The sequence below is a fragment of the Lissotriton vulgaris genome, chromosome 5 (assembly GCF_964263255.1).
Source record: "Lissotriton vulgaris chromosome 5, aLisVul1.2, whole genome shotgun sequence".
NCBI classification, from domain to species: domain Eukaryota; kingdom Metazoa; phylum Chordata; class Amphibia; order Caudata; family Salamandridae; genus Lissotriton; species Lissotriton vulgaris.
Window position 1 is genome coordinate 1,709,713,462 of NC_141693.1, and position 20,288 is coordinate 1,709,733,749.

General features: G+C 49.2%; 1 protein-coding gene across 1 annotated transcript in view; it reads right to left on the minus strand.

Annotated features, from left to right (window-relative positions):
- ADAM11 (ADAM metallopeptidase domain 11) overlaps positions 1-20,288 on the minus strand; it is a 336,142-nt gene that overhangs the window by 58,987 nt on the left and 256,867 nt on the right. Inside the window, exon 21 of the mRNA XM_086919835.1 lies at positions 17,835-17,934. Coding sequence (XP_086775961.1) covers positions 17,835-17,934 — 100 coding nt within the window. The remainder of the gene's footprint in view (positions 1-17,834; positions 17,935-20,288) is intronic.

A 20,288-nucleotide genomic window follows, 5' to 3' on the forward strand; every position in this document is an offset into this window, starting at 1 on the left:
CACCAGCCAGTGCGTAGATTCCTCAATATTTATTGCTGGCAGCAACAACAGGCAAAGACAGCTGGTAGTAACAGCAAAAGTTCAATGTGGCCAGACGCGTTTCGGGAACAGCGTTCCCTTCTTGGATGGCAAAGTCCTTTTTAGCCAAACCTCATTGCCTGCACCAATTATATCACAAAGTCCTGCCCCAATGGGCGGGGCCAATCCCTTGGCCTTCTGGTCTTGGTAGTGCAGCATTAGTATTCCCAAGTGGGTTGGGTCGGGTGAAACTAATAACGGAATGATTCCCTTGTGGGTCGATACACACAGCCTCCTTTGACTGTTGTGTCTTACTGCTGTCAGCTTGAGCACCCCCCCGTTATGCACACAAAACCGCCATGGCTCCAGTGCGGGCCCGCTGTTCTCGCGGTGGGCGTTCTCTCGCGGCCGAGCAAAAGCCGCTGAAATACCATCACACAAAGTTTAGCCCAAGTGAGAGACACCAGCCAGTGCGTAGATTCCTCAATATTTATTGCTGGCAGCAACAACAGGCAAAGACAGCTGGTAGTAACAGCAAAAGTTCAATGTGGCCAGACGCGTTTCGGGAACAGCGTTCCCTTCTTCGATGGCAAAGTCCTTTTCAGCCAAACCTCATTGCCTGCACCAATTATATCACAAAGTCCTGCACCAATGGGCGGGGCCAATCCCTTGGCCTTCTGGTCACCGCGAGAACAGCGGGCCCGCACTGGAGCCATGGCGGTTTTGTGTGCATAACGGGGGTGCGCTCAAGCTGACAGCAGTAAGACACAACAGTCAAAGGAGGCTGTGTGTATCGACCCACAAGGGAATCATTCCGTTATTAGTTTCACCCGACCCAACCCACTTGGGAATACTAATGCTGCACTACCAAGACCAGAAGGCCAAGGGATTGGCCCCGCCCATTGGTGCAGGACTTTCTGATATAATTGGTGCAGGCAATGAGGTTTGGCTGAAAATGACTTTGCCATCGAAGAAGGGAACGCTGTTCCCGAAACGCGTCTGGCCACATTGAACTTTTGCTGTTACTACCAGCTTTCTTTGCCTGTTGTTGCTGCCAGCAATAAATATTGAGGAATCTACGCACTGGCTGGTGTCTCTCAGTTGGGCTAAACTTTGTGTGATGGTATTTCAGCTGCTTTTGCTCGGCCGCGAGAGAACGCCCACCGCGAGAACAGCGGGCCCGCACTGGAGCCATGGCGGTTTTGTGTGCATACCGGGGGTGCGCTCAAGCTGACAGCAGTAAGACACAACAGTCAAAGGAGGCTGTGTGTATCGACCCACAAGGGAATCATTCCGTTATTAGTTTCACCCGACCCAACCCACTTGGGAATGCTGCACTACCAAGACCAGAAGGCCAAGGGATTGGCCCCGCCCATTGGGGCAGGACTTTGTGATATAATTGGTGCAGGCAATGAGGTTTGGCTGAAAAGGACTTTGCCATCGAAGAAGGGAACGCTGTTCCCGAAACGCGTCTGGCCACATTGAACTTTTGCTGTTACTACCAGCTTTCTTTGCCTGTTGTTGCTGCCGGCAATAAATATTGAGAAATCTACGCACTGGCTGGTGTCTCTCACTTGGGCTAAACTTTGTGTGATGGTATTTCAGCAGCTTTTGCTCGGCCGCGAGAGAACGCCCACCGCGAGAACAGCGGGCCCGCACTGGAGCCATGGCGGTTTTGTGTGCATAACGGGGGTGCGCTCAAGCTGACAGCAGTAAGACACAACAGTCAAAGGAGGCTGTGTGTATCGACCCACAAGGGAATCATTCCGTTATTAGTTTCACCCGACCCAACCCACTTGGGAATACTAATGCTGCACTACCAAGACCAGAAGGCCAAGGGATTGGCCCCGCCCATTGGTGCAGGACTTTCTGATATAATTGGTGCAGGCAATGAGGTTTGGCTGAAAATGACTTTGCCATCGAAGAAGGGAACGCTGTTCCCGAAACGCGTCTGGCCACATTGAACTTTTGCTGTTACTACCAGCTTTCTTTGCCTGTTGTTGCTGCCAGCAATAAATATTGAGGAATCTACGCACTGGCTGGTGTCTCTCACTTGGGCTAAACTTTGTGTGATGGTATTTCAGCGGCTTTTGCTCGGCCGCAAGAGAACGCCCACCACGAGAACAGCGGGCATGCACTGGAGCCATGGCGGTTTTGTGTGCATAACGGGGGTGCGCTCAAGCTGACAGCAGTAAGACACAACAGTCAAAGGAGGCTGTGAGTATCGACCCACAAGGGAATCATTCCGTTATTAGTTTCACCCGATCCAACCCACTTGGGAATACTAATGCTGCACTACAAAGACCAGAAGGCCAAGGGATTGGCCCCGCCCATTAGGGCAGGACTTTGTGATATAATTGGTGCAGGCAATGAGGTTTGGCTGAAAATGACTTTGCCATCGAAGAAGGGAACGCTGTTCCCGAAATGCGTCTGGCCACATTGAACTTTTGCTGTTACTACCAGCTTTCTTTGCCTGTTGTTGCTGCCAGCAATAAAGATTGAGGAATCTACGCACTGGCTGGTGTCTCTCACTTGGGCTAAACTTTGTGTGATGGTATTTCAGCGGCTTTTGCTCGGCCGCAAGAGAACGCCCACCACGAGAACAGCGGCCCGCACTGGAGCCATGGCGGTTTTGTGTGCATAACGGGGGTGCGCTCAAGCTGACAGCAGTAAGACACAACAGTCAAAGGAGGCTGTGTGTATCGACCCACAAGGGAATCATTCCGTTATTAGTTTCACCCGACCCAACCCACTTGGGAATACTAATGCTGCACTACCAAGACCAGAAGGCCAAGGGATTGGCCCCGCCCATTGGGGCAGGACTTTGTGATATAATTGGTGCAGGCAATGAGGTTTGGCTGAAAATTACTTTGCCATCGAAGAAGGGAACGCTGTTCCCGAAACGCGTCTGGCCACATTGAACTTTTGCTGTTACTACCAGCTTTCTTTGCCTGTTGTTGCTGTCAGCAATAAATATTGAGGAATCTACGCACTGGCTGGTGTCTCTCACTTGGGCTAAACTTTGTGTGATGGTATTTCAGCGGTTTTTGCTCGGCCGCGAGAGAACGCCCACCGCGAGAACAGCGGGCCCGCACTGGAGCCATGGCGGTTTTGTGTGCATAACGGGGGTGCGCTCAAGCTGACAGCAGTAAGACACAACAGTCAAAGGAGGCTGTGTGTATCGACCCACAAGGGAATCCTTCCGTTATTAGTTTCACCCAACTCAACCCACTTGGGAATACTAATGCTGCACTACCAAGACCAGAAGGCCAAGGGATTGGCCCCGCCCATTGGGGCAGGACTTTCTGATATAATTGGTGCAGGCAATGAGGTTTGGCTGAAAATGACTTTGCCATCGAAGAAGGGAACGCTGTTCCCGAAACGCGTCTGGCCACATTGAACTTTTGCTGTTACTACCAGCTTTCTTTGCCTGTTGTTGCTGCCAGCAATAAATATTGAGGAATATACGCACTGGCTGGTGTCTCTCACTTGGGCTAAACTTTGTGTGATGGTATTTCAGCGGCTTTTGCTCGGCCACGAGAGAACGGCCACCACGAGAACAGCGGGCCCGCACTGGAGCCATGGCGGTTTTGTGTGCATAACGGGGGTGCGCTCAAGCTGACAGCAGTAAGACACAACAGTCAAAGGAGGCTGTGTGTATCGACCCACAAGGGAATCATTCCGTTATTAGTTTCACCCGACCCAACCCACTTGGGAATACTAATGCTGCACTACCAAGACCAGAAGGCCAAGGGATTGGCCCCGCCCATTGGGGCAGGACTTTGTGATATAATTGGTGCAGGCAATGAGGTTTGGCTGAAAATGACTTTGCCATCGAAGAAGGGAACGCTGTTCCCGAAACGCGTCTGGCCACATTGAACTTTTGCTGTTACTACCAGCTTTCTTTGCCTGTTGTTGCTGCCAGCAATAAATATTGAGGAATATACGCACTGGCTGGTGTCTCTCACTTGGGCTAAACTTTGTGTGATGGTATTTCAGCGGCTTTTGCTCGGCCGCGAGAGAACGCCCACCACGAGAACAGCGGGCCCGCACTGGAGCCATGGCGGTTTTGTGTGCATAACGGGGGTGCGCTCAAGCTGACAGCAGTAAGACACAACAGTCAAAGGAGGCTGTGTGTATCGACCCACAAGGGAATCATTCCGTTATTAGTTTCACCCGACCCAACCCACTTGGGAATACTAATGCTGCACTACCAAGACCAGAAGGCCAAGGGATTGGCCCCGCCCATTGGGGCAGGACTTTGTGATATAATTGGTGCAGGCAATGAGGTTTGGCTGAAAATGACTTTGCCATCGAAGAAGGGAACGCTGGTCCCGAAACGCGTCTGGCCACATTGAACTTTTGCTGTTACTACCAGCTTTCTTTGCCTGTTGTTGCTGTCAGCAATAAATATTGAGGAATCTACGCCCTGGCTGGTGTCTCTCACTTGGGCTAAACTTTGTGTGATGGTATTTCAGCGGCTTTTGCTCGGCCGCGAGAGAACGCCCACCGCGAGAACAGCGGGCCCGCACTGGAGCCATGGCGGTTTTGTGTGCATAACGGGGGTGCGCTCAAGCTGACAGCAGTAAGACACAACAGTCAAAGGAGGCTGTGTGTATCGACCCACAAGGGAATCATTCCGTTATTAGTTTCACCCGACCCAACCCACTTGGGAATACTAATGCTGCACTACCAAGACCAGAAGGCCAAGGGATTGGCCCCGCCCATTGGGGCAGGACTTTGTGATATAATTGGTGCAGGCAATGTGGTTTGGCTGAAAATGACTTTGCCATCGAAGAAGGGAACGCTGTTCCCGAAACGCGTCTGGCCACATTGAACTTTTGCTGTTACTACCAGCTTTCTTTGCCTGTTGTTGCTGCCAGCAATAAATATTGAGGAATCTACGCACTGGCTGGTGTCTCTCACTTGGGCTAAACTTTGTGTGATGGTATTTCAGCGGCTTTTGCTCGGCCGCGAGAGAACGCCCACCGCGAGAACAGCGGGCCCGCACTGGAGCCATGGCGGTTTTGTGTGCATAATGGGGGTGCGCTCAAGCTGACAGCAGTAAGACACAACAGTCAAAGGAGGCTGTGTGTATCGACCCACAAGGGAATCATTCCGTTATTAGTTTCACCCGACCCAACCCACTTGGGAATACTAATGCTGCACTACCAAGACCAGAAGGCCAAGGGATTGGCCCCGCCCATTGGGGCAGGACTTTGTGATATAATTGGTGCAGGCAATGAGGTTTGGCTGAAAATGACTTTGCCATCGAAGAAGGGAACGCTGTTCCCGAAACGCGTCTGGCAACATTGAACTTTTGCTGTTACTACCAGCTTTCTTTGCCTGTTGTTGCTGCCAGCAATAAATATTGAGGAATCTACGCACTGGCTGGTGTCTCTCACTTGGGCTAAACTTTGTGTGATGGTATTTCAGCAGCTTTTGCTCGGCCGCGAGAGAACGCCCATCGCGAGAACAGCGGGCCCGCACTGGAGCCATGGCGGTTTTGTGTGCATAACAGGGGTGCGCTCAAGCTGACAGCAGTAAGACACAACAGTCAAAGGAGGCTGTGTGTATCGACCCACAAGGGAATCATTCCGTTATTAGTTTCACCCGACCCAACCCACTTGGGAATACTAATGCGGCACTACCAAGACCAGAAGGCCAAGGGATTGGCCCCGCCCATTGGGGCAGGACTTTGTGATATAATCGGTGCAGGCAATGAGGTTTGGCTGAAAATGACTTTGCCATCGGAGAAGGGAACGCTGTTCCCGAAACGCGTCTGGCCACATTGAACTTTTGCTGTTACTACCAGCTTTCTTTGCCTGTTGTTGCTGCCAGCAATAAATATTGAGGAATCTACGCTCTGGCTGGTGTCTCTCACTTGGGCTAAACTTTGTGTGATGGTATTTCAGCGGCTTTTGCTCGGCCGCGAGAGAACGCCCATCGCGAGAACAGCGGGCCCGCACTGGAGCCATGGCGGTTTTGTGTGCATAACGGGGGTGCGCTCAAGCTGACAGCAGTAAGACACAACAGTCAAAGGAGGCTGTGTGTATCGACCCACAAGGGAATCATTCCGTTATTAGTTTCACCCGACCCAACCCACTTGGGAATACTAATGCTGCACTACCAAGACCAGAAGGCCAAGGGATTGGCCCCGCCCATTGGTGCAGGACTTTCTGATATAATTGGTGCAGGCAATGAGGTTTGGCTTAAAATGACTTTGCCATCGAAGAAGGGAACGCTGTTCCCGAAACGCGTCTGGCCACATTGAACTTTTGCTGTTACTACCAGCTTTCTTTGCCTGTTGTTGCTGCTAGCAATAAATATTGAGGAATCTACGCACTGGCTGGTGTCTCTCACTTGGGCTAAACTTTGTGTGATGGTATTTCAGCGGCTTTTGCTTGGCCGCAAGAGAACGCCCACCACGAGAACAGCGGGCATGCACTGGAGCCATGGCGGTTTTGTGTGCATAACCGGGGTGCGCTCCAGCTGACAGCAGTAAGACACAACAGTCAAAGGAGGCTGTGAGTATCGACCCACAAGGGATTCATTCCGTTATTAGTTTCACCCAATCCAACCCACTTGGGAATACTAATGCTGCACTACAAAGACCAGAAGGCCAAGGGATTGGCCCCGCCCATTGGGGCAGGACTTTGTGATATAATTGGTGCAGGCAATGAGGTTTGGCTGAGAATGACTTTGCCATCGAAGAAGGGAACGCTGTTCCCGAAACGTGTCTGGCCACATTGAACTTTTGCTGTTACTACCAGCTTTCTTTGCCTGTTGTTGCTGTCAGCAATAAATATTGAGGAATCTACGCACTGGCTGGTGTCTCTCACTTGGGCTAAACTTTGTGTGATGGTATTTCAGCGGCTTTTCCTCGGCCGCGAGAGAACGCCCATCGCGAGAACAGCGGGCCCGCACTGGAGCCATGGCGGTTTTGTGTGCATAACGGGGGTGCGCTCAAGCTGACAGCAGTAAGACACAACAGTCAAAGGGGGCTGTGTGTAGCGACCCACAAGGGAATCATTCCGTTATTAGTTTCACTCGACCCAACCCACTTGGGAATACTAATGCTACACTACCAAGACCAGAAGGCCAAGGGATTGGCCCCGCCCATTGGTGCAGGACTTTCTGATATAATTGGTGCAGGCAATGCGGTTTGGCTGAAAATGACTTTGCCATCGAAGAAGGGAACGCTGTTCCCGAAATGCGTCTGGCCACATTGAACTTTTGCTGTTACTACCAGCTTTCTTTGCCTGTTGTTGCTGCCAGCAATAAAGATTGAGGAATCTACGCACTGGCTGGTGTCTCTTACTTGGGCTAAACTTTGTGTGATGGTATTTCAGCGGCTTTTGCTCGGCCGCAAGAGAACGCCCACCACGAGAACAGCGGGCCCGCACTGGAGCCATGGCGGTTTTGTGTGCATAACGGGGGTGCGCTCAAGCTGACAGCAGTAAGACACAACAGTCAAAGGAGGCTGTGTGTATCGACCCACAAGGGAATCATTCCGTTATTAGTTTCACCCGACCCAACCCACTTGGGAATACTAATGCTGCACTACCAAGACCAGAAGGCCAAGGGATTGGCCCCGCCCATTGGGGCAGGACTTTGTGATATAATTGGTGCAGGCAATGAGGTTTGGCTGAAAATTACTTTGCCATCGAAGAAGGGAACGCTGTTCCCGAAACGCGTCTGGCCACATTGAACTTTTGCTGTTACTACCAGCTTTCTTTGCCTGTTGTTGCTGTCAGCAATAAATATTGAGGAATCTACGCACTGGCTGGTGTCTCTCACTTGGGCTAAACTTTGTGTGATGGTATTTTAGCGGCTTTTGCTCGGCCGCGAGAGAACGCCCATCGCGAGAACAGCGGGCCCGCACTGGAGCCATGGCGGTTTTGTGTGCATAACGGGGGTGCGCTCAAGCTGACAGCAGTAAGACACAACAGTCAAAGGAGGCTGTGTGTATCGACCCACAAGGGAATCCTTCCGTTATTAGTTTCACCCAACTCAACCCACTTGGGAATACTAATGCTGCACTACCAAGTCCAGAAGGCCAAGGGATTGGCCCCGCCCATTGGGGCAGGACTTTCTGATATATTTGGTGCAGGCAATGAGGTTTGGCTGAAAATGACTTTGCCATCGAAGAAGGGAACGCTGTTCCCGAAACGCGTCTGGCCACATTGAACTTTTGCTGTTACAACCAGCTTTCTTTGCCTGTTGTTGCTGCCAGCAATAAATATTGAGGAATCTACGCACTGGCTGGTGTCTCTCACTTGGGCTAAACTTTGTGTGATGGTATTTCAGGGGCTTTTGCTCGGCCGCGAGAGAACGCCCACCGCGAGAACAGCGGGCCCGCACTGGAGCCATGGCGGTTTTGTGTGCATAACGGGGGTGCGCTCAAGCTGACAGCAGTAAGACACATCAGTCAAAGGAGGCTGTGTGTATCGACCCACAAGGGAATCATTCCGTTATTAGTTTCACCCGACCCAACCCACTTGGGAATACTAATGCTGCACTACCAAGACCAGAAGGCCAAGGGATTGGCCCCGCCCATTGGGGCAGGACTTTGTGATATAATTGGTGCAGGCAATGAGGTTTGGCTGAAAATGACTTTGCCATCGAAGAAGGGAACGCTGTTCCCGAAACGCGTCTGGCAACATTGAACTTTTGCTGTTACTACCAGCTTTCTTTGCCTGTTGTTGCTGCCAGCAATAAATATTGAGGAATCTACGCACTGGCTGGTGTCTCTCACTTGGGCTAAACTTTGTGTGATGGTATTTCAGCGGCTTTTGCTCGGCCGCGAGAGAACGCCCATCGCGAGAACAGCGGGCCCGCACTGGAGCCATGGCGGTTTTGTGTGCATAACGGGGGTGCGCTCAAGCTGACAGCAGTAAGACACAACAGTCAAAGGAGAATGTGTGTATCGACCCACAAGGGAATCATTCCGTTATTAGTTTCACCCGAACCAACCCACTTGGGAATACTAATGCGGCACTACCAAGACCAGAAGGCCAAGGGATTGGCCCCGCCCATTGGGGCAGGACTTTGTGATATAATCGGTGCAGGCAATGAGGTTTGGCTGAAAATGACTTTGCCATCGAAGAAGGGAACGCTGTTCCCGAAACGCGTCTGGCCACATTGAACTTTTGCTGTTACTACCAGCTTTCTTTGCCTGTTGTTGCTGCCAGCAATAAATATTGAGGAATCTACGCACTGGCTGGTGTCTCTCACTTGGGCTAAACTTTGTGTGATGGTATTTCAGCGGCTTTTGCTCGGCCGCGAGAGAACGCCCACCGCGAGAACAGCGGGCCCGCACTGGAGCCATGGCGGTTTTGTGTGCACAACGGGGGTGCGCTCAAGCTGACAGCAGTAAGACACAACAGTCAAAGGAGGCTGTGTGTATCGACCCACAAGGGAATCATTCCGTTATTAGTTTCACCCGACCCAACCCACTTGGGAATACTAATGCTGCACTACCAAGACCAGAAGGCCAAGGGATTGGCCCCGCCCATTGGGGCAGGACTTTGTGATATAATTGGTGCAGGCAATGAGGTTTGGCTGAAAATGACTTTGCCATCGAAGAAGGGAACGCTGTTCCCGAAACGCGTCTGGCCACATTGAACTTTTGCTGTTACTACCAGCTTTCTTTGCCTGTTGTTGCTGCCAGCAATAAATATTGAGGAATCTACGCATTGGCTGGTGTCTCTCACTTGGGCTAAACTTTGTGTGATGGTATTTCAGCGGCTTATGCTCGGCCGCGAGAGAACGCCCACCGCGAGAACAGCGGGCCCGCACTGGAGCCATGGCGGTTTTGTGTGCATAACGGGGGTGCACTCAAGCTGACAGCACTAAGACACAACAGTCAAAGGAGGCTGTGTGTATCGACCCACAAGGGAATCATTCCGTTATTAGTTTCACCCGACCCAACCCACTTGGGAATACTAATGCTGCACTACCAAGACCAGAAGGCCAAGGGATTGGCCCCGCCCATTGGGGCAGGACTTTGTGATATAATTGGTGCAGGCAATGAGGTTTGGCTGAAAATGACTTTGCCATCGAAGAAGGGAACGCTGTTCCCGAAACGCGTCTGGCCACATTGAACTTTTGCTGTTACTACCAGCTTTCTTTGCCTGTTGTTGCTGCCAGCAATAAATATTGAGGAATCTACGCACTGGCTGGTGTCTCTCACTTGGGCTAAACTTTGTGTGATGGTATTTCAGTGGCTTTTGCTCGGCCGCGAGAGAACGCCCACCACGAGAACAGCGGGCCTGCACTGGAGCCATGGCGGTTTTGTGTGCATAACGGGGGTGCGCTCAAGCTGACAGCAGTAAGACATAAAAAGTCAAAGGAGGATGTGTGTATCGACCCACAAGGGAATCATTCCGTTATTAGTTTCACCCGACCCAACCCACTTGGGAATACTAATGCTGCACTACCAAGACTAGAAGGCCAAGGGATTGGCCCCGCCCATTGAGGCAGGACTTTGTGATATAATTGGTGCAGGCAATGAGGTTTGGCTGAAAATGACTTTGCCATCGAAGAAGGGAACGCTGTTCCCGAAACGCGTCTGGCCACATTGAACTTTTGCTGTTACTACCAGCTTTCTTTGCCTGTTGTTGCTGCCAGCAATAAATATTGAGGAATCTACGCAATGGCTGGTGTCTCTCACTTGGGCTAAACTTTGTGTTTCTGGTATTTCAGCGGCTTTTGCTCGGTCGCGAGAGAACGCCCACCGCGAGAACAGCGGGCCCGCACTGGAGCAATGGCGGTTTTGTGTGCATAACGGGGGTGTGCTCAAGCTGACAGCAGTAAGACACAACAGTCAAAGGAGGCTGTGTGTATCGACCCACAAGGGAATCATTCCGTTATTAGGTTCACCCGACCCAACCCACTTGGGAATACTAATGCTGCACTACCAAGACCAGAAGGCCAAGGGATTGGCCCCGCCCATTGGGGCAGGACTTTGTGATATAATTGGTGCAGGCAATGAGGTTTGGCTGAAAATGACTTTGCCATCGAAGAAGGGAACGCTGTTCCCGAAACGCGTCTGGCAACATTGAACTTTTGCTGTTACTACCAGCTTTCTTTGCCTGTTGTTGCTGCCAGCAATAAATATTGAGGAATCTACGCACTGGCTGGTGTCTCTCACTTGGGCTAAACTTTGTGTGATGGTATTTCAGCGGCTTTTGCTCGGCCGCGAGAGAACGCCCACCGCGAGAACAGCGGGCCCGCACTGGAACCATGGCGGTTTTGTGTGCATAACGGGGGCGCGCTCAAGCTGACAGCAGTAAGACACAACAGTCAAAGGAGGCTGTGTGTATCGACCCACAAGGGAATCAATCCGTTATTAGTTTCACCCGACCCAACCCACTTGGGAATACTAATGCTGCACTACCAAGACCAGAAGGCCAAGGGATTGGCCCCGCCCATTGGGGCAGGACTTTGTGATATAATTGGTGCAGGCAATGAGGTTTGGCTGAAAATGACTTTGCCATCGAAGAAGGGAACGCTGTTCCCGAAACGCGTCTGGCCACATTGAACTTTTGCTGTTACTACCAGCTTTCTTTGCCTGTTGTTGCTGCCAGCAATAAATATTGAGGAATCTACGCACTGGCTGGTGTCTCTCACTTGGGCTAAACTTTGTGTAATGGTATTTCAGCGGCTTTTGCTCGGCCGCGAGAGAACGCCCACCGCGAGAACAGCGGGCCCGCACTGGAGCCATGGCGGTTTTGTGTGCATAACGGGGGTGCACTCAAGCTGACAGCACTAAGACACAACAGTCAAAGGAGGCTGTGTGTATCGACCCACAAGGGAATCATTCCGTTATTAGTTTCACCCGACCCAACCCACTTGGGAATACTAATGCTGCACTACCAAGACCAGAAGGCCAAGGGATTGGCCCCGCCCATTGGGGCAGGACTTTGTGATATAATTGGTGCAGGCAATGAGGTTTGGCTGAAAATGACTTTGCCATCGAAGAAGGGAACGCTGTTCCCGAAACGCGTCTGGCCACATTAAACTTTTGCTGTTACTACCAGCTTTCTTTGCCTGTTGTTGCTGCCAGCAATAAATATTGAGGAATCTACGCACTGGCTGGTGTCTCTCACTTGGGCTAAACTTTGTGTGATGGTATTTCAGTGGCTTTTGCTCGGCCGCGAGAGAACGCCCACCACGAGAACAGCGGGCCTGCACTGGAGCCATGGCGGTTTTGTGTGCATAACGGGGGTGCGCTCAAGCTGACAGCAGTAAGACATAAAAAGTCAAAGGAGGATGTGTGTATCGACCCACAAGGGAATCATTCCGTTATTAGTTTCACCCGACCCAACCCACTTGGGAATACTAATGCTGCACTACCAAGACTAGAAGGCCAAGGGATTGGCCCCGCCCATTGAGGCAAGACTTTGTGATATAATTGGTGCAGGCAATGAGGTTTGGCTGAAAATGACTTTGCCATCGAAGAAGGGAACGCTGTTCCCGAAACGCGTCTGGCCACATTGAACTTTTACTGTTACTACCAGCTTTCTTTGCCTGTTGTTGCTGCCAGCAATAAATATTGAGGAATCTACGCAATGGCTGGTGTCTCTCACTTGGGCTAAACTTTGTGTTTCTGGTATTTCAGCGGCTTTTGCTCGGTCGCGAGAGAACGCCCACCGCGAGAACAGCGGGCCCGCACTGGAGCAATGGCGGTTTTGTGTGCATAACGGGGGTGTGCTCAAGCTGACAGCAGTAAGACACAACAGTCAAAGGAGGCTGTGTGTATCGACCCACAAGGGAATCATTCCGTTATTAGGTTCACCCGACCCAACCCACTTGGGAATACTAATGCTGCACTACCAAGACCAGAAGGCCAAGGGATTGGCCCCGCCCATTGGGGCAGGACTTTGTGATATAATTGGTGCAGGCAATGAGGTTTGGCTGAAAATGACTTTGCCATCGAAGAAGGGAACGCTGTTCCCGAAACGCGTCTGGCAACATTGAACTTTTGCTGTTACTACCAGCTTTCTTTGCCTGTTGTTGCTGCCAGCAATAAATATTGAGGAATCTACGCACTGGCTGGTGTCTCTCACTTGGGCTAAACTTTGTGTGATGGTATTTCAGCGGCTTTTGCTCGGCCGCGAGAGAACGCCCACCGCGAGAACAGCGGGCCCGCACTGGAACCATGGCGGTTTTGTGTGCATAACGGGGGTGTGCTCAAGCTGACAGCAGTAAGACACAACAGTCAAAGGAGGCTGTGTGTATCGACCCACAAGGGAATCATTCCGTTATTAGTTTCACCCGACCCAACCCACTTGGGAATACTAATGCTGCACTACCAAGACCAGAAGGCCAAGGGATTGGCCCCGCCCATTGGGGCATGACTTTGTGATATAATTAGTGCAGACAATGAGGTTTGGCTGAAAATGACTTTGCCATCGAAGAAGGGAACGCTGTTCCCGAAACGCGTCTGGCCACATTGAACTTTTGCTGTTACTACCAGCTTTCTTTGCCTGTTGTTGCTGCCAGCAATAAATATTGAGGAATATACGCACTGGCTGGCGTCTCTCACTTGGGCTAAACTTTGTGTGATGGTATTTCAGCGGCTTTTGCTTGGCCGCGAGAGAACGCCCACCGCGAGAACAGCGGGCCCGCACTGGAGCCATGGCGGTTTTGTGTGCATAACGGGGGTGCGCTCAAGCTGACAGCAGTAAGACACAACAGTCAAAGGAGGCTGTGTGTATCGACCCACAAGGGAATCAATCCGTTATTAGTTTCACCCGACCCAACCCACTTGGGAATACTAATGCTGCACTACCAAGACCAGAAGGCCAAGGGATTGGCCCCGCCCATTGGGGCAGGACTTTGTGATATAATTGGTGCAGGCAATGAGGTTTGGCTGAAAATGACTTTGCCATCGAAGAAGGGAACGCTGTTCCCGAAACGCGTCTGGCCACATTGAACTTTTGCTGTTACTACCAGCTTTCTTTGCCTGTTGTTGCTGCCAGCAATAAATATTGAGGAATCTACGCACTGGCTGGTGTCTCTCACTTGGGCTAAACTTTGTGTGATGGTATTTCAGCGGCTTTTGCTCGGCCGCGAGAGAACGCCCACCGCGAGAACAGCGGGCCCGCACTGGAGCCATGGCGGTTTTGTGTGCATAACGGGGGTGCGCTCAAGCTGACAGCAGTAAGACACAACAGTCAATGGAGGCTGTGTGTATCGACCCACAAGGGAATCATTCCGTTATTTGTTTCACCCGACCCAACCCACTTGGGAATACTAATGCTGCACTACCAAGACCAGAAGGCCAAGGGATTGGCCCCGCCTATTGGGGCAGGACTTTGTGATATAATTGGTGCAGGCAAGGAGGTTTGGCTGAAAATGACTTTGCCATCGAAGAAGGGAACGCTGTTCCCGAAACGTGTCTGGCCACATTGAACTTTTGCTGTTACTACCAGCTTTCTTTGCCTGTTGTGTCTGCCAGCAATAAATATTGAGGAATCTACGCACTGGCTGATGTCTCTCACTTGGGCTAAACTTTGTGTGATGATATATATATATATATATATATATATATATATATATATATATATATTTATATTTTGTATTTATGTAGTCAGTAAGTAACTATATCAGATTACATATGGTATGCTCTGATCCCCAGATATTCAAATGTTTGAGGATCCCAGTTAATAGCGCTATTGGTTGGCAGCACTGTTCTCATTGATGTGTGGTCAAATCAGATATGTGAATAACTTGGGCCTGTTCACTCTAAGGCAAGACATTATACTGAATGCTTCTAATTCAGTAACAGTTAGATTAAGATCTCTGTGAACATCTTACAAGAACACTAGTGTATCATCTGTGTAAAATGATATTATACGGGATTACCCTATTTGGCCTTATGCCTCGTCCCCACCCCTTCAGTTGCGGCTCGCTTGCAAGAAATCTTACTGCTAATCATAAAAGATTGAGGGCAACTCTAACACACCTGTCAACCCTATATCGCAAAGGCCAGGCCCATCTATCTCAAATGAGAAAAAAAGGAATTGCCAGTTGAGCATGTCACACTTGAAGGCAATTTATCACAGGCACTGGGGTATTTGTGCGCAAAATATATAGATTGACATGCATTGGCAAAGTCAATAGGTCTGCACTTGACAAACTGGTGTGGTGGTTTTTAGTGCAATGCATCACAAAAAAAGAATTTAAAAAAAAGCTGCAACCTACTAAACATGGCAACCATATGCTTTCAATAAAAAGTTGACATTTAACAAAAAAATCCATCACATTTAATTTATATTGCGGACGATTCCTAGCCAGTTGAGCTGGGAACAGGTTGAGAAACCCTTATTAGTTCTAACACTCATTATAGGATTCCATAAAAGGTGCCACTGCATTTGAATTATTGTGGCTTTCAATTATTGTCACGGATGACTTAACAAAGAAAAAGGATAAACAATAGAAACAAAAAAGAATTAGAAAAGTATTGGCACACCGGTCCTCGCCCCGACGTTCACTTTTTTTGGGCAGACGTGAATATGTGAAAGCTATCTCTAGACCTGACTTACCATTTGATTAAATAGTGACAGAGGTACCGCCAAGCAAACAACATACTAGATCCCACTCAATACCGTTTCAGGGCAGAACATAGCGCAGAATCGGCCCTGATAAATATCCACTGAGGAAGTAAGGGAAGTTCTGGATGTGGACCAAGGAGGCAATGCAGCACTAATCATGCTGGACCTCTCCCCCGCCTTCGATACGGTCCACCATGAAGTTCTGATGAGCCGTTTATCAGACTGCAGGGTACAAGGCAAAGCCTGGAACCTCCTAAAATTCCTTCGGGAACGGGAAGGATTCAAACTGTGGACTTATATAAAGCCCACTCAAAACCTTTCTCCCTGCCGTGGTGAGTACCACAGGGCTCCTCCCTTAGTCCCACACTTTTAAATGTCTATGTGACACCTTTGGCAGGTTTGATCAGATCTTTTGGATTCCAGCTGACAAGCAAATAGTGATGTCACTACGACCTGGACAAGAGACAGAGAAGGGGGAAAAGTTCAATGGCTGTATGAAAGTGGTCAGGTTGTCAATGACCATGAACTGTTTGAAGCTTAATTCAAGCAAAACAGAGGTCCTCATTTTTGGCAATAATGCCACCTTTTGGACACCAGATTGGTGGCCAGAAGTATTAGGGACGCTCCCGGAGCCAACTAGGAAAGCGAAAAACCTGGGAGTCATAGTTGACAATAAACGTACATTTGGAGACCAGGTAAATGCAGTTGTTTCCATCTTCTTAGAATGGTAAGGAAAATAATGTCATTCTTACGGCAGACAGCCACAAGGTAGTGATAACATCGTCAATCCTTTTGCATGTGGACTGCTGTAATAGTCTATACTAAAACATTCAAAAGAAACACCTACACAGGCTTCAACTCGTGCAAAACGCGGCAGCCAGGCTACTGACTGGGACACCAAAGTTTGTCTCGATCAAAAATGAAATAAAACAGCTACATTGGCTCCTACTTAAACAGCAGATTCAATTCAAATCCCTATGCACGGTCTTCATGGCTGTCCATGGAGTAGGCTCTGACCACCTGAAACGGCGGTTCAAATGGTACTACACCCCCAGAAGAGTCCTCCGCTCTGCCGGAGCAAAAGGGGTGGTCGCACCCCCATTCATAAAAGTCAATTTGGGGGGCGGGAAGTTTCCTCACATGCGCCACCAGGGTCTGGAATGAGCTTCCTTTCCATCTCAAGAACACCACAGAGCTCTTGGCATTTAGGAAGGCACTTAAAACCTGGCTCTTCACTTCATAGGTCATTACACATCTCGTCAACCGGAAGGCAGTAATCAGCCGCAGGACACCCTCGGGTAACCGTTGCGCTTAAGAAATTAAATTAACTTAACATAACAGAGGCCATACCAATGCATTCACAATGTTGTCCATTGGGAAAAAAATAAGACATTTCCAAGGAAGTGTTGTTGGTGAAGCTTTCTGAACGATATTTTCAGAAGTCCCACTTCAGACTTGAAGCACAGCAATGGGAGGGGTCTACATCCATTATCAGAGATTTCACAGAATATGAATTTCGGTTCTCATAGTTATAAACAAAGAAGACTGGGGCTGAATTTTCTCATTGACTAACAGGCACTTACAAATAGTGAAAGTTATGTTTTTGAAGTACTACCACACATCACTAAAACCAACAATTGTTTTATATTATTTAAGCCCCTACATGCACGTCATTTGACTAGCATTCTTTCTGCCATGTCATAATATTTGGGAACTCTGAGATCATCTGATATGACAACCATTGAACCCGTTTCGTATTTGATGGTCACAAAACGTCCCCCAGCCTCCCGAGCTGCTGCTGTGGTCTGCAAAACACATAACCATGTACTTGGCTGTTTGAATAACATCTGCCGTAGTATCGACCTACTATGCATGTCAGTGTCATTACACAAATAGTGAACTAGTCTCAATATCACATATTGCAATCATTTCTGAAGCCTTGAGAGTTCACCCTGACTATTCCTAGTGACTATGTGCTCAGATTGCACTGTTACAAGTCCTGTCTGCTTCCCACTTTCTCTATCAACCATTCTGCCTCCACCTACCCATCTTCTTTAATGCACAGAATAATAGGTCCCCTTCTCCTATATAATAATCTCTCTCCAGTGATCGTTAAAAGATAACCTCATAGCTTAAAGGGGCTTATCTGAAGGGGCATATGTATTTGTGATAATTACAGGAGTTCAAACATCCCACAAGACCCGCCCGTTACATCGCCTTCACACTTGCTGCATTAAGGTTATGCCCACTTACTGTTTACTGCACTGGAGCCAAACTAGACCTTCTTTCCCACAATTTCCATTTTCTGTTCCTTCAATGTTGAGTTTTTCATAGCAAAATCTGTCAGCTGCATCTGGAAAACATGAAAAACGATTACTTCATTAAACGTTCAGGTCGTGTTTCAACATCATTGTTCCTGCCCATACATCAATTCAGGCCAAACCATCTGAATCTTGCTGAGATTCCAATACATTCTGATGGACGACACAAAGTATTTTTCTCAAGTTCTTCTAACAGAAAGATCTCAATGTTTCTCTGGACACTTCAAAACAGGCACACATGGTCCGTGCAGTGCTCGGCTGTTTTTCCTACTTTATACCTTTGATATTTATCCTTGAATTTTCTGAACTAAACTATGGTTGACAAGTTTCAGTAACTTTTCAAAAGAGTGTTACCTCATGATGTGTCCCGTTGTTCCACAAAAGTAACTCCCATGTCATCCATACTATGGGGTCCATTATAATAGCGGGCGCATCGCCATTAACTGCTGCCCGCCTCCGATTTCACCCCTGCATATTACCATGGCGGGGGGGAAGGGGGGGGGGGGGGGGACCCCGATGGACGGAAAGATCGTCCGCCGGTATTCCGCCGGTCAACAAGTCGTCCGGGCAGAAAAGGGGCTGGATATAGTGGCGGTGTCTGGAAGACACTGCCATCCATATTACAATACAGGTGGAGCAGTGCCATTCCATGGCGGCAGCGCAGTGCCTGAATGTGGGAGCCTGTTGCGGGCCACCAGGATGTTGGGGGTGCACTTTGCATGCACATCATGGCAGGCACCGTGCGGTGCCTGGCACGTTGTACATGCAAATGCACAAGGTGCATCTATGGCATTGTGGCGGACGGTGCTGTGAGCACCGACAGCCACAATGATGTGTATGGGTTATGCCACCGCCACCGTGGTGGTGGCATCCTGATTGCCGGTGCGGGACTGCCGCACACCACCGGCGGCCGGTCCCAACACCGCTAAGGTGGCCGGCGGACGAAAGTCCGACTGCCATTCTAATAGACCCCTATATGTCTATTCCCACCAGTTTTAGTAAGTTAGGTCCATTGTAAAGGTACCCATGCTAACTTATGGTCCCTTTTCTGTTTTAGGTGAAGGACCTATAAATCACAGCATTGTATTACACTCCTCTGAACATAGATCACCTTACCTCTGCAGACGTTCCATTAACAGCAGTTAGAGGTGTTCTTCTGTCAGTGCCAAACCCCAAAGCAACAAACACCAATTCTGTAGCATCTTAACAGCATCAAATATGTGCAGAGCCTGCTTTACAGAGATTAACTACACTTCGTTGTAGTTAATACCATATTGAGCTCCCAGGCTTGTGGCCCTTGGCACATATGGGTGGACGGGTACTGCAGTGTCCTGCTTGTCAGAATATCTATGATGTCACGGTACATCACTGCAGAAACAGGAGAAACAAAACACTGAAGAAACAAGCACTGGAAATGCAATAGATCTCGCATTTGCTTGAGTAAGAGCTATTGGCATTGTAAATGACTATGTATTTCATCCATGTATTATGGAGTGGATGAATATTGCTCCAGCAATGATGTTAATAGAACTCCAGAAAACAACAAGCATTTGCAATACAATAGGTCTTGTATTAACGCAAGTTTGAGCTATTGACATAGCAAACGACAATGCATTTAATTTTTGTTTTTAAAATATAAATAAAAGGCATTGTCATTTACAATGCCAATAGCTTAAACTAGCGTAAATGCGAGACCTATTGCATTGCAAATGCTTGTCTCGTGCTGGAACCGTAATCCTGCCTTCCGGTCCCTGCTTAGAGGGCCGCTAAGGAATGAGCTTCCTGGAGGTAAGCAACTGATTTATGATTTTTGGAGAAGCGTGGCTTAATGGTTAGAGCAGCAGCCCCTGATGCAGAGGTCTGGCCCGGGACCAGGGTTCCATTCCCGCCTTGGCGGCTCTTGGACTCAATCTCCCCGGACCTGATAATTCTCGCCTCGGTGCCTAGTCTAATCATGGGTCCCACTCTGTGACTCTGGGCAATAGCTTGCTTAATCTCCACAACGGCCCAGCAGCGCTTGGATGCCTGGCTTCACATTGGGGGTGCCCAGGAGTGGACATCTCACAGGAAAGCCAGGAAGGGTTCCACAGCGGTATGAATACAGTGCTCCGAGACGTCTGGGTAGAAGGCGCTATATAAATACAAACACATTTACATTTACAGGTCTTTGAGCTCGACATGAAGGCCCCTTGATGTTTACAATCTGTTGTGTTCGGACTGTTGTGTTTATGGCCTTCACAGTCGGCTGCCAGAAGCTTTTTAGCTATTAGTTGTATCTGGGTTTGTGTTGTAATTGTGCTGCGTCCAAGAAAAAAGGCTCACTTTTCAGCCAGCCATAAGCAGTATTTGGTGCTTCAATGAATGTTTAGTATGACAATATGTTAAA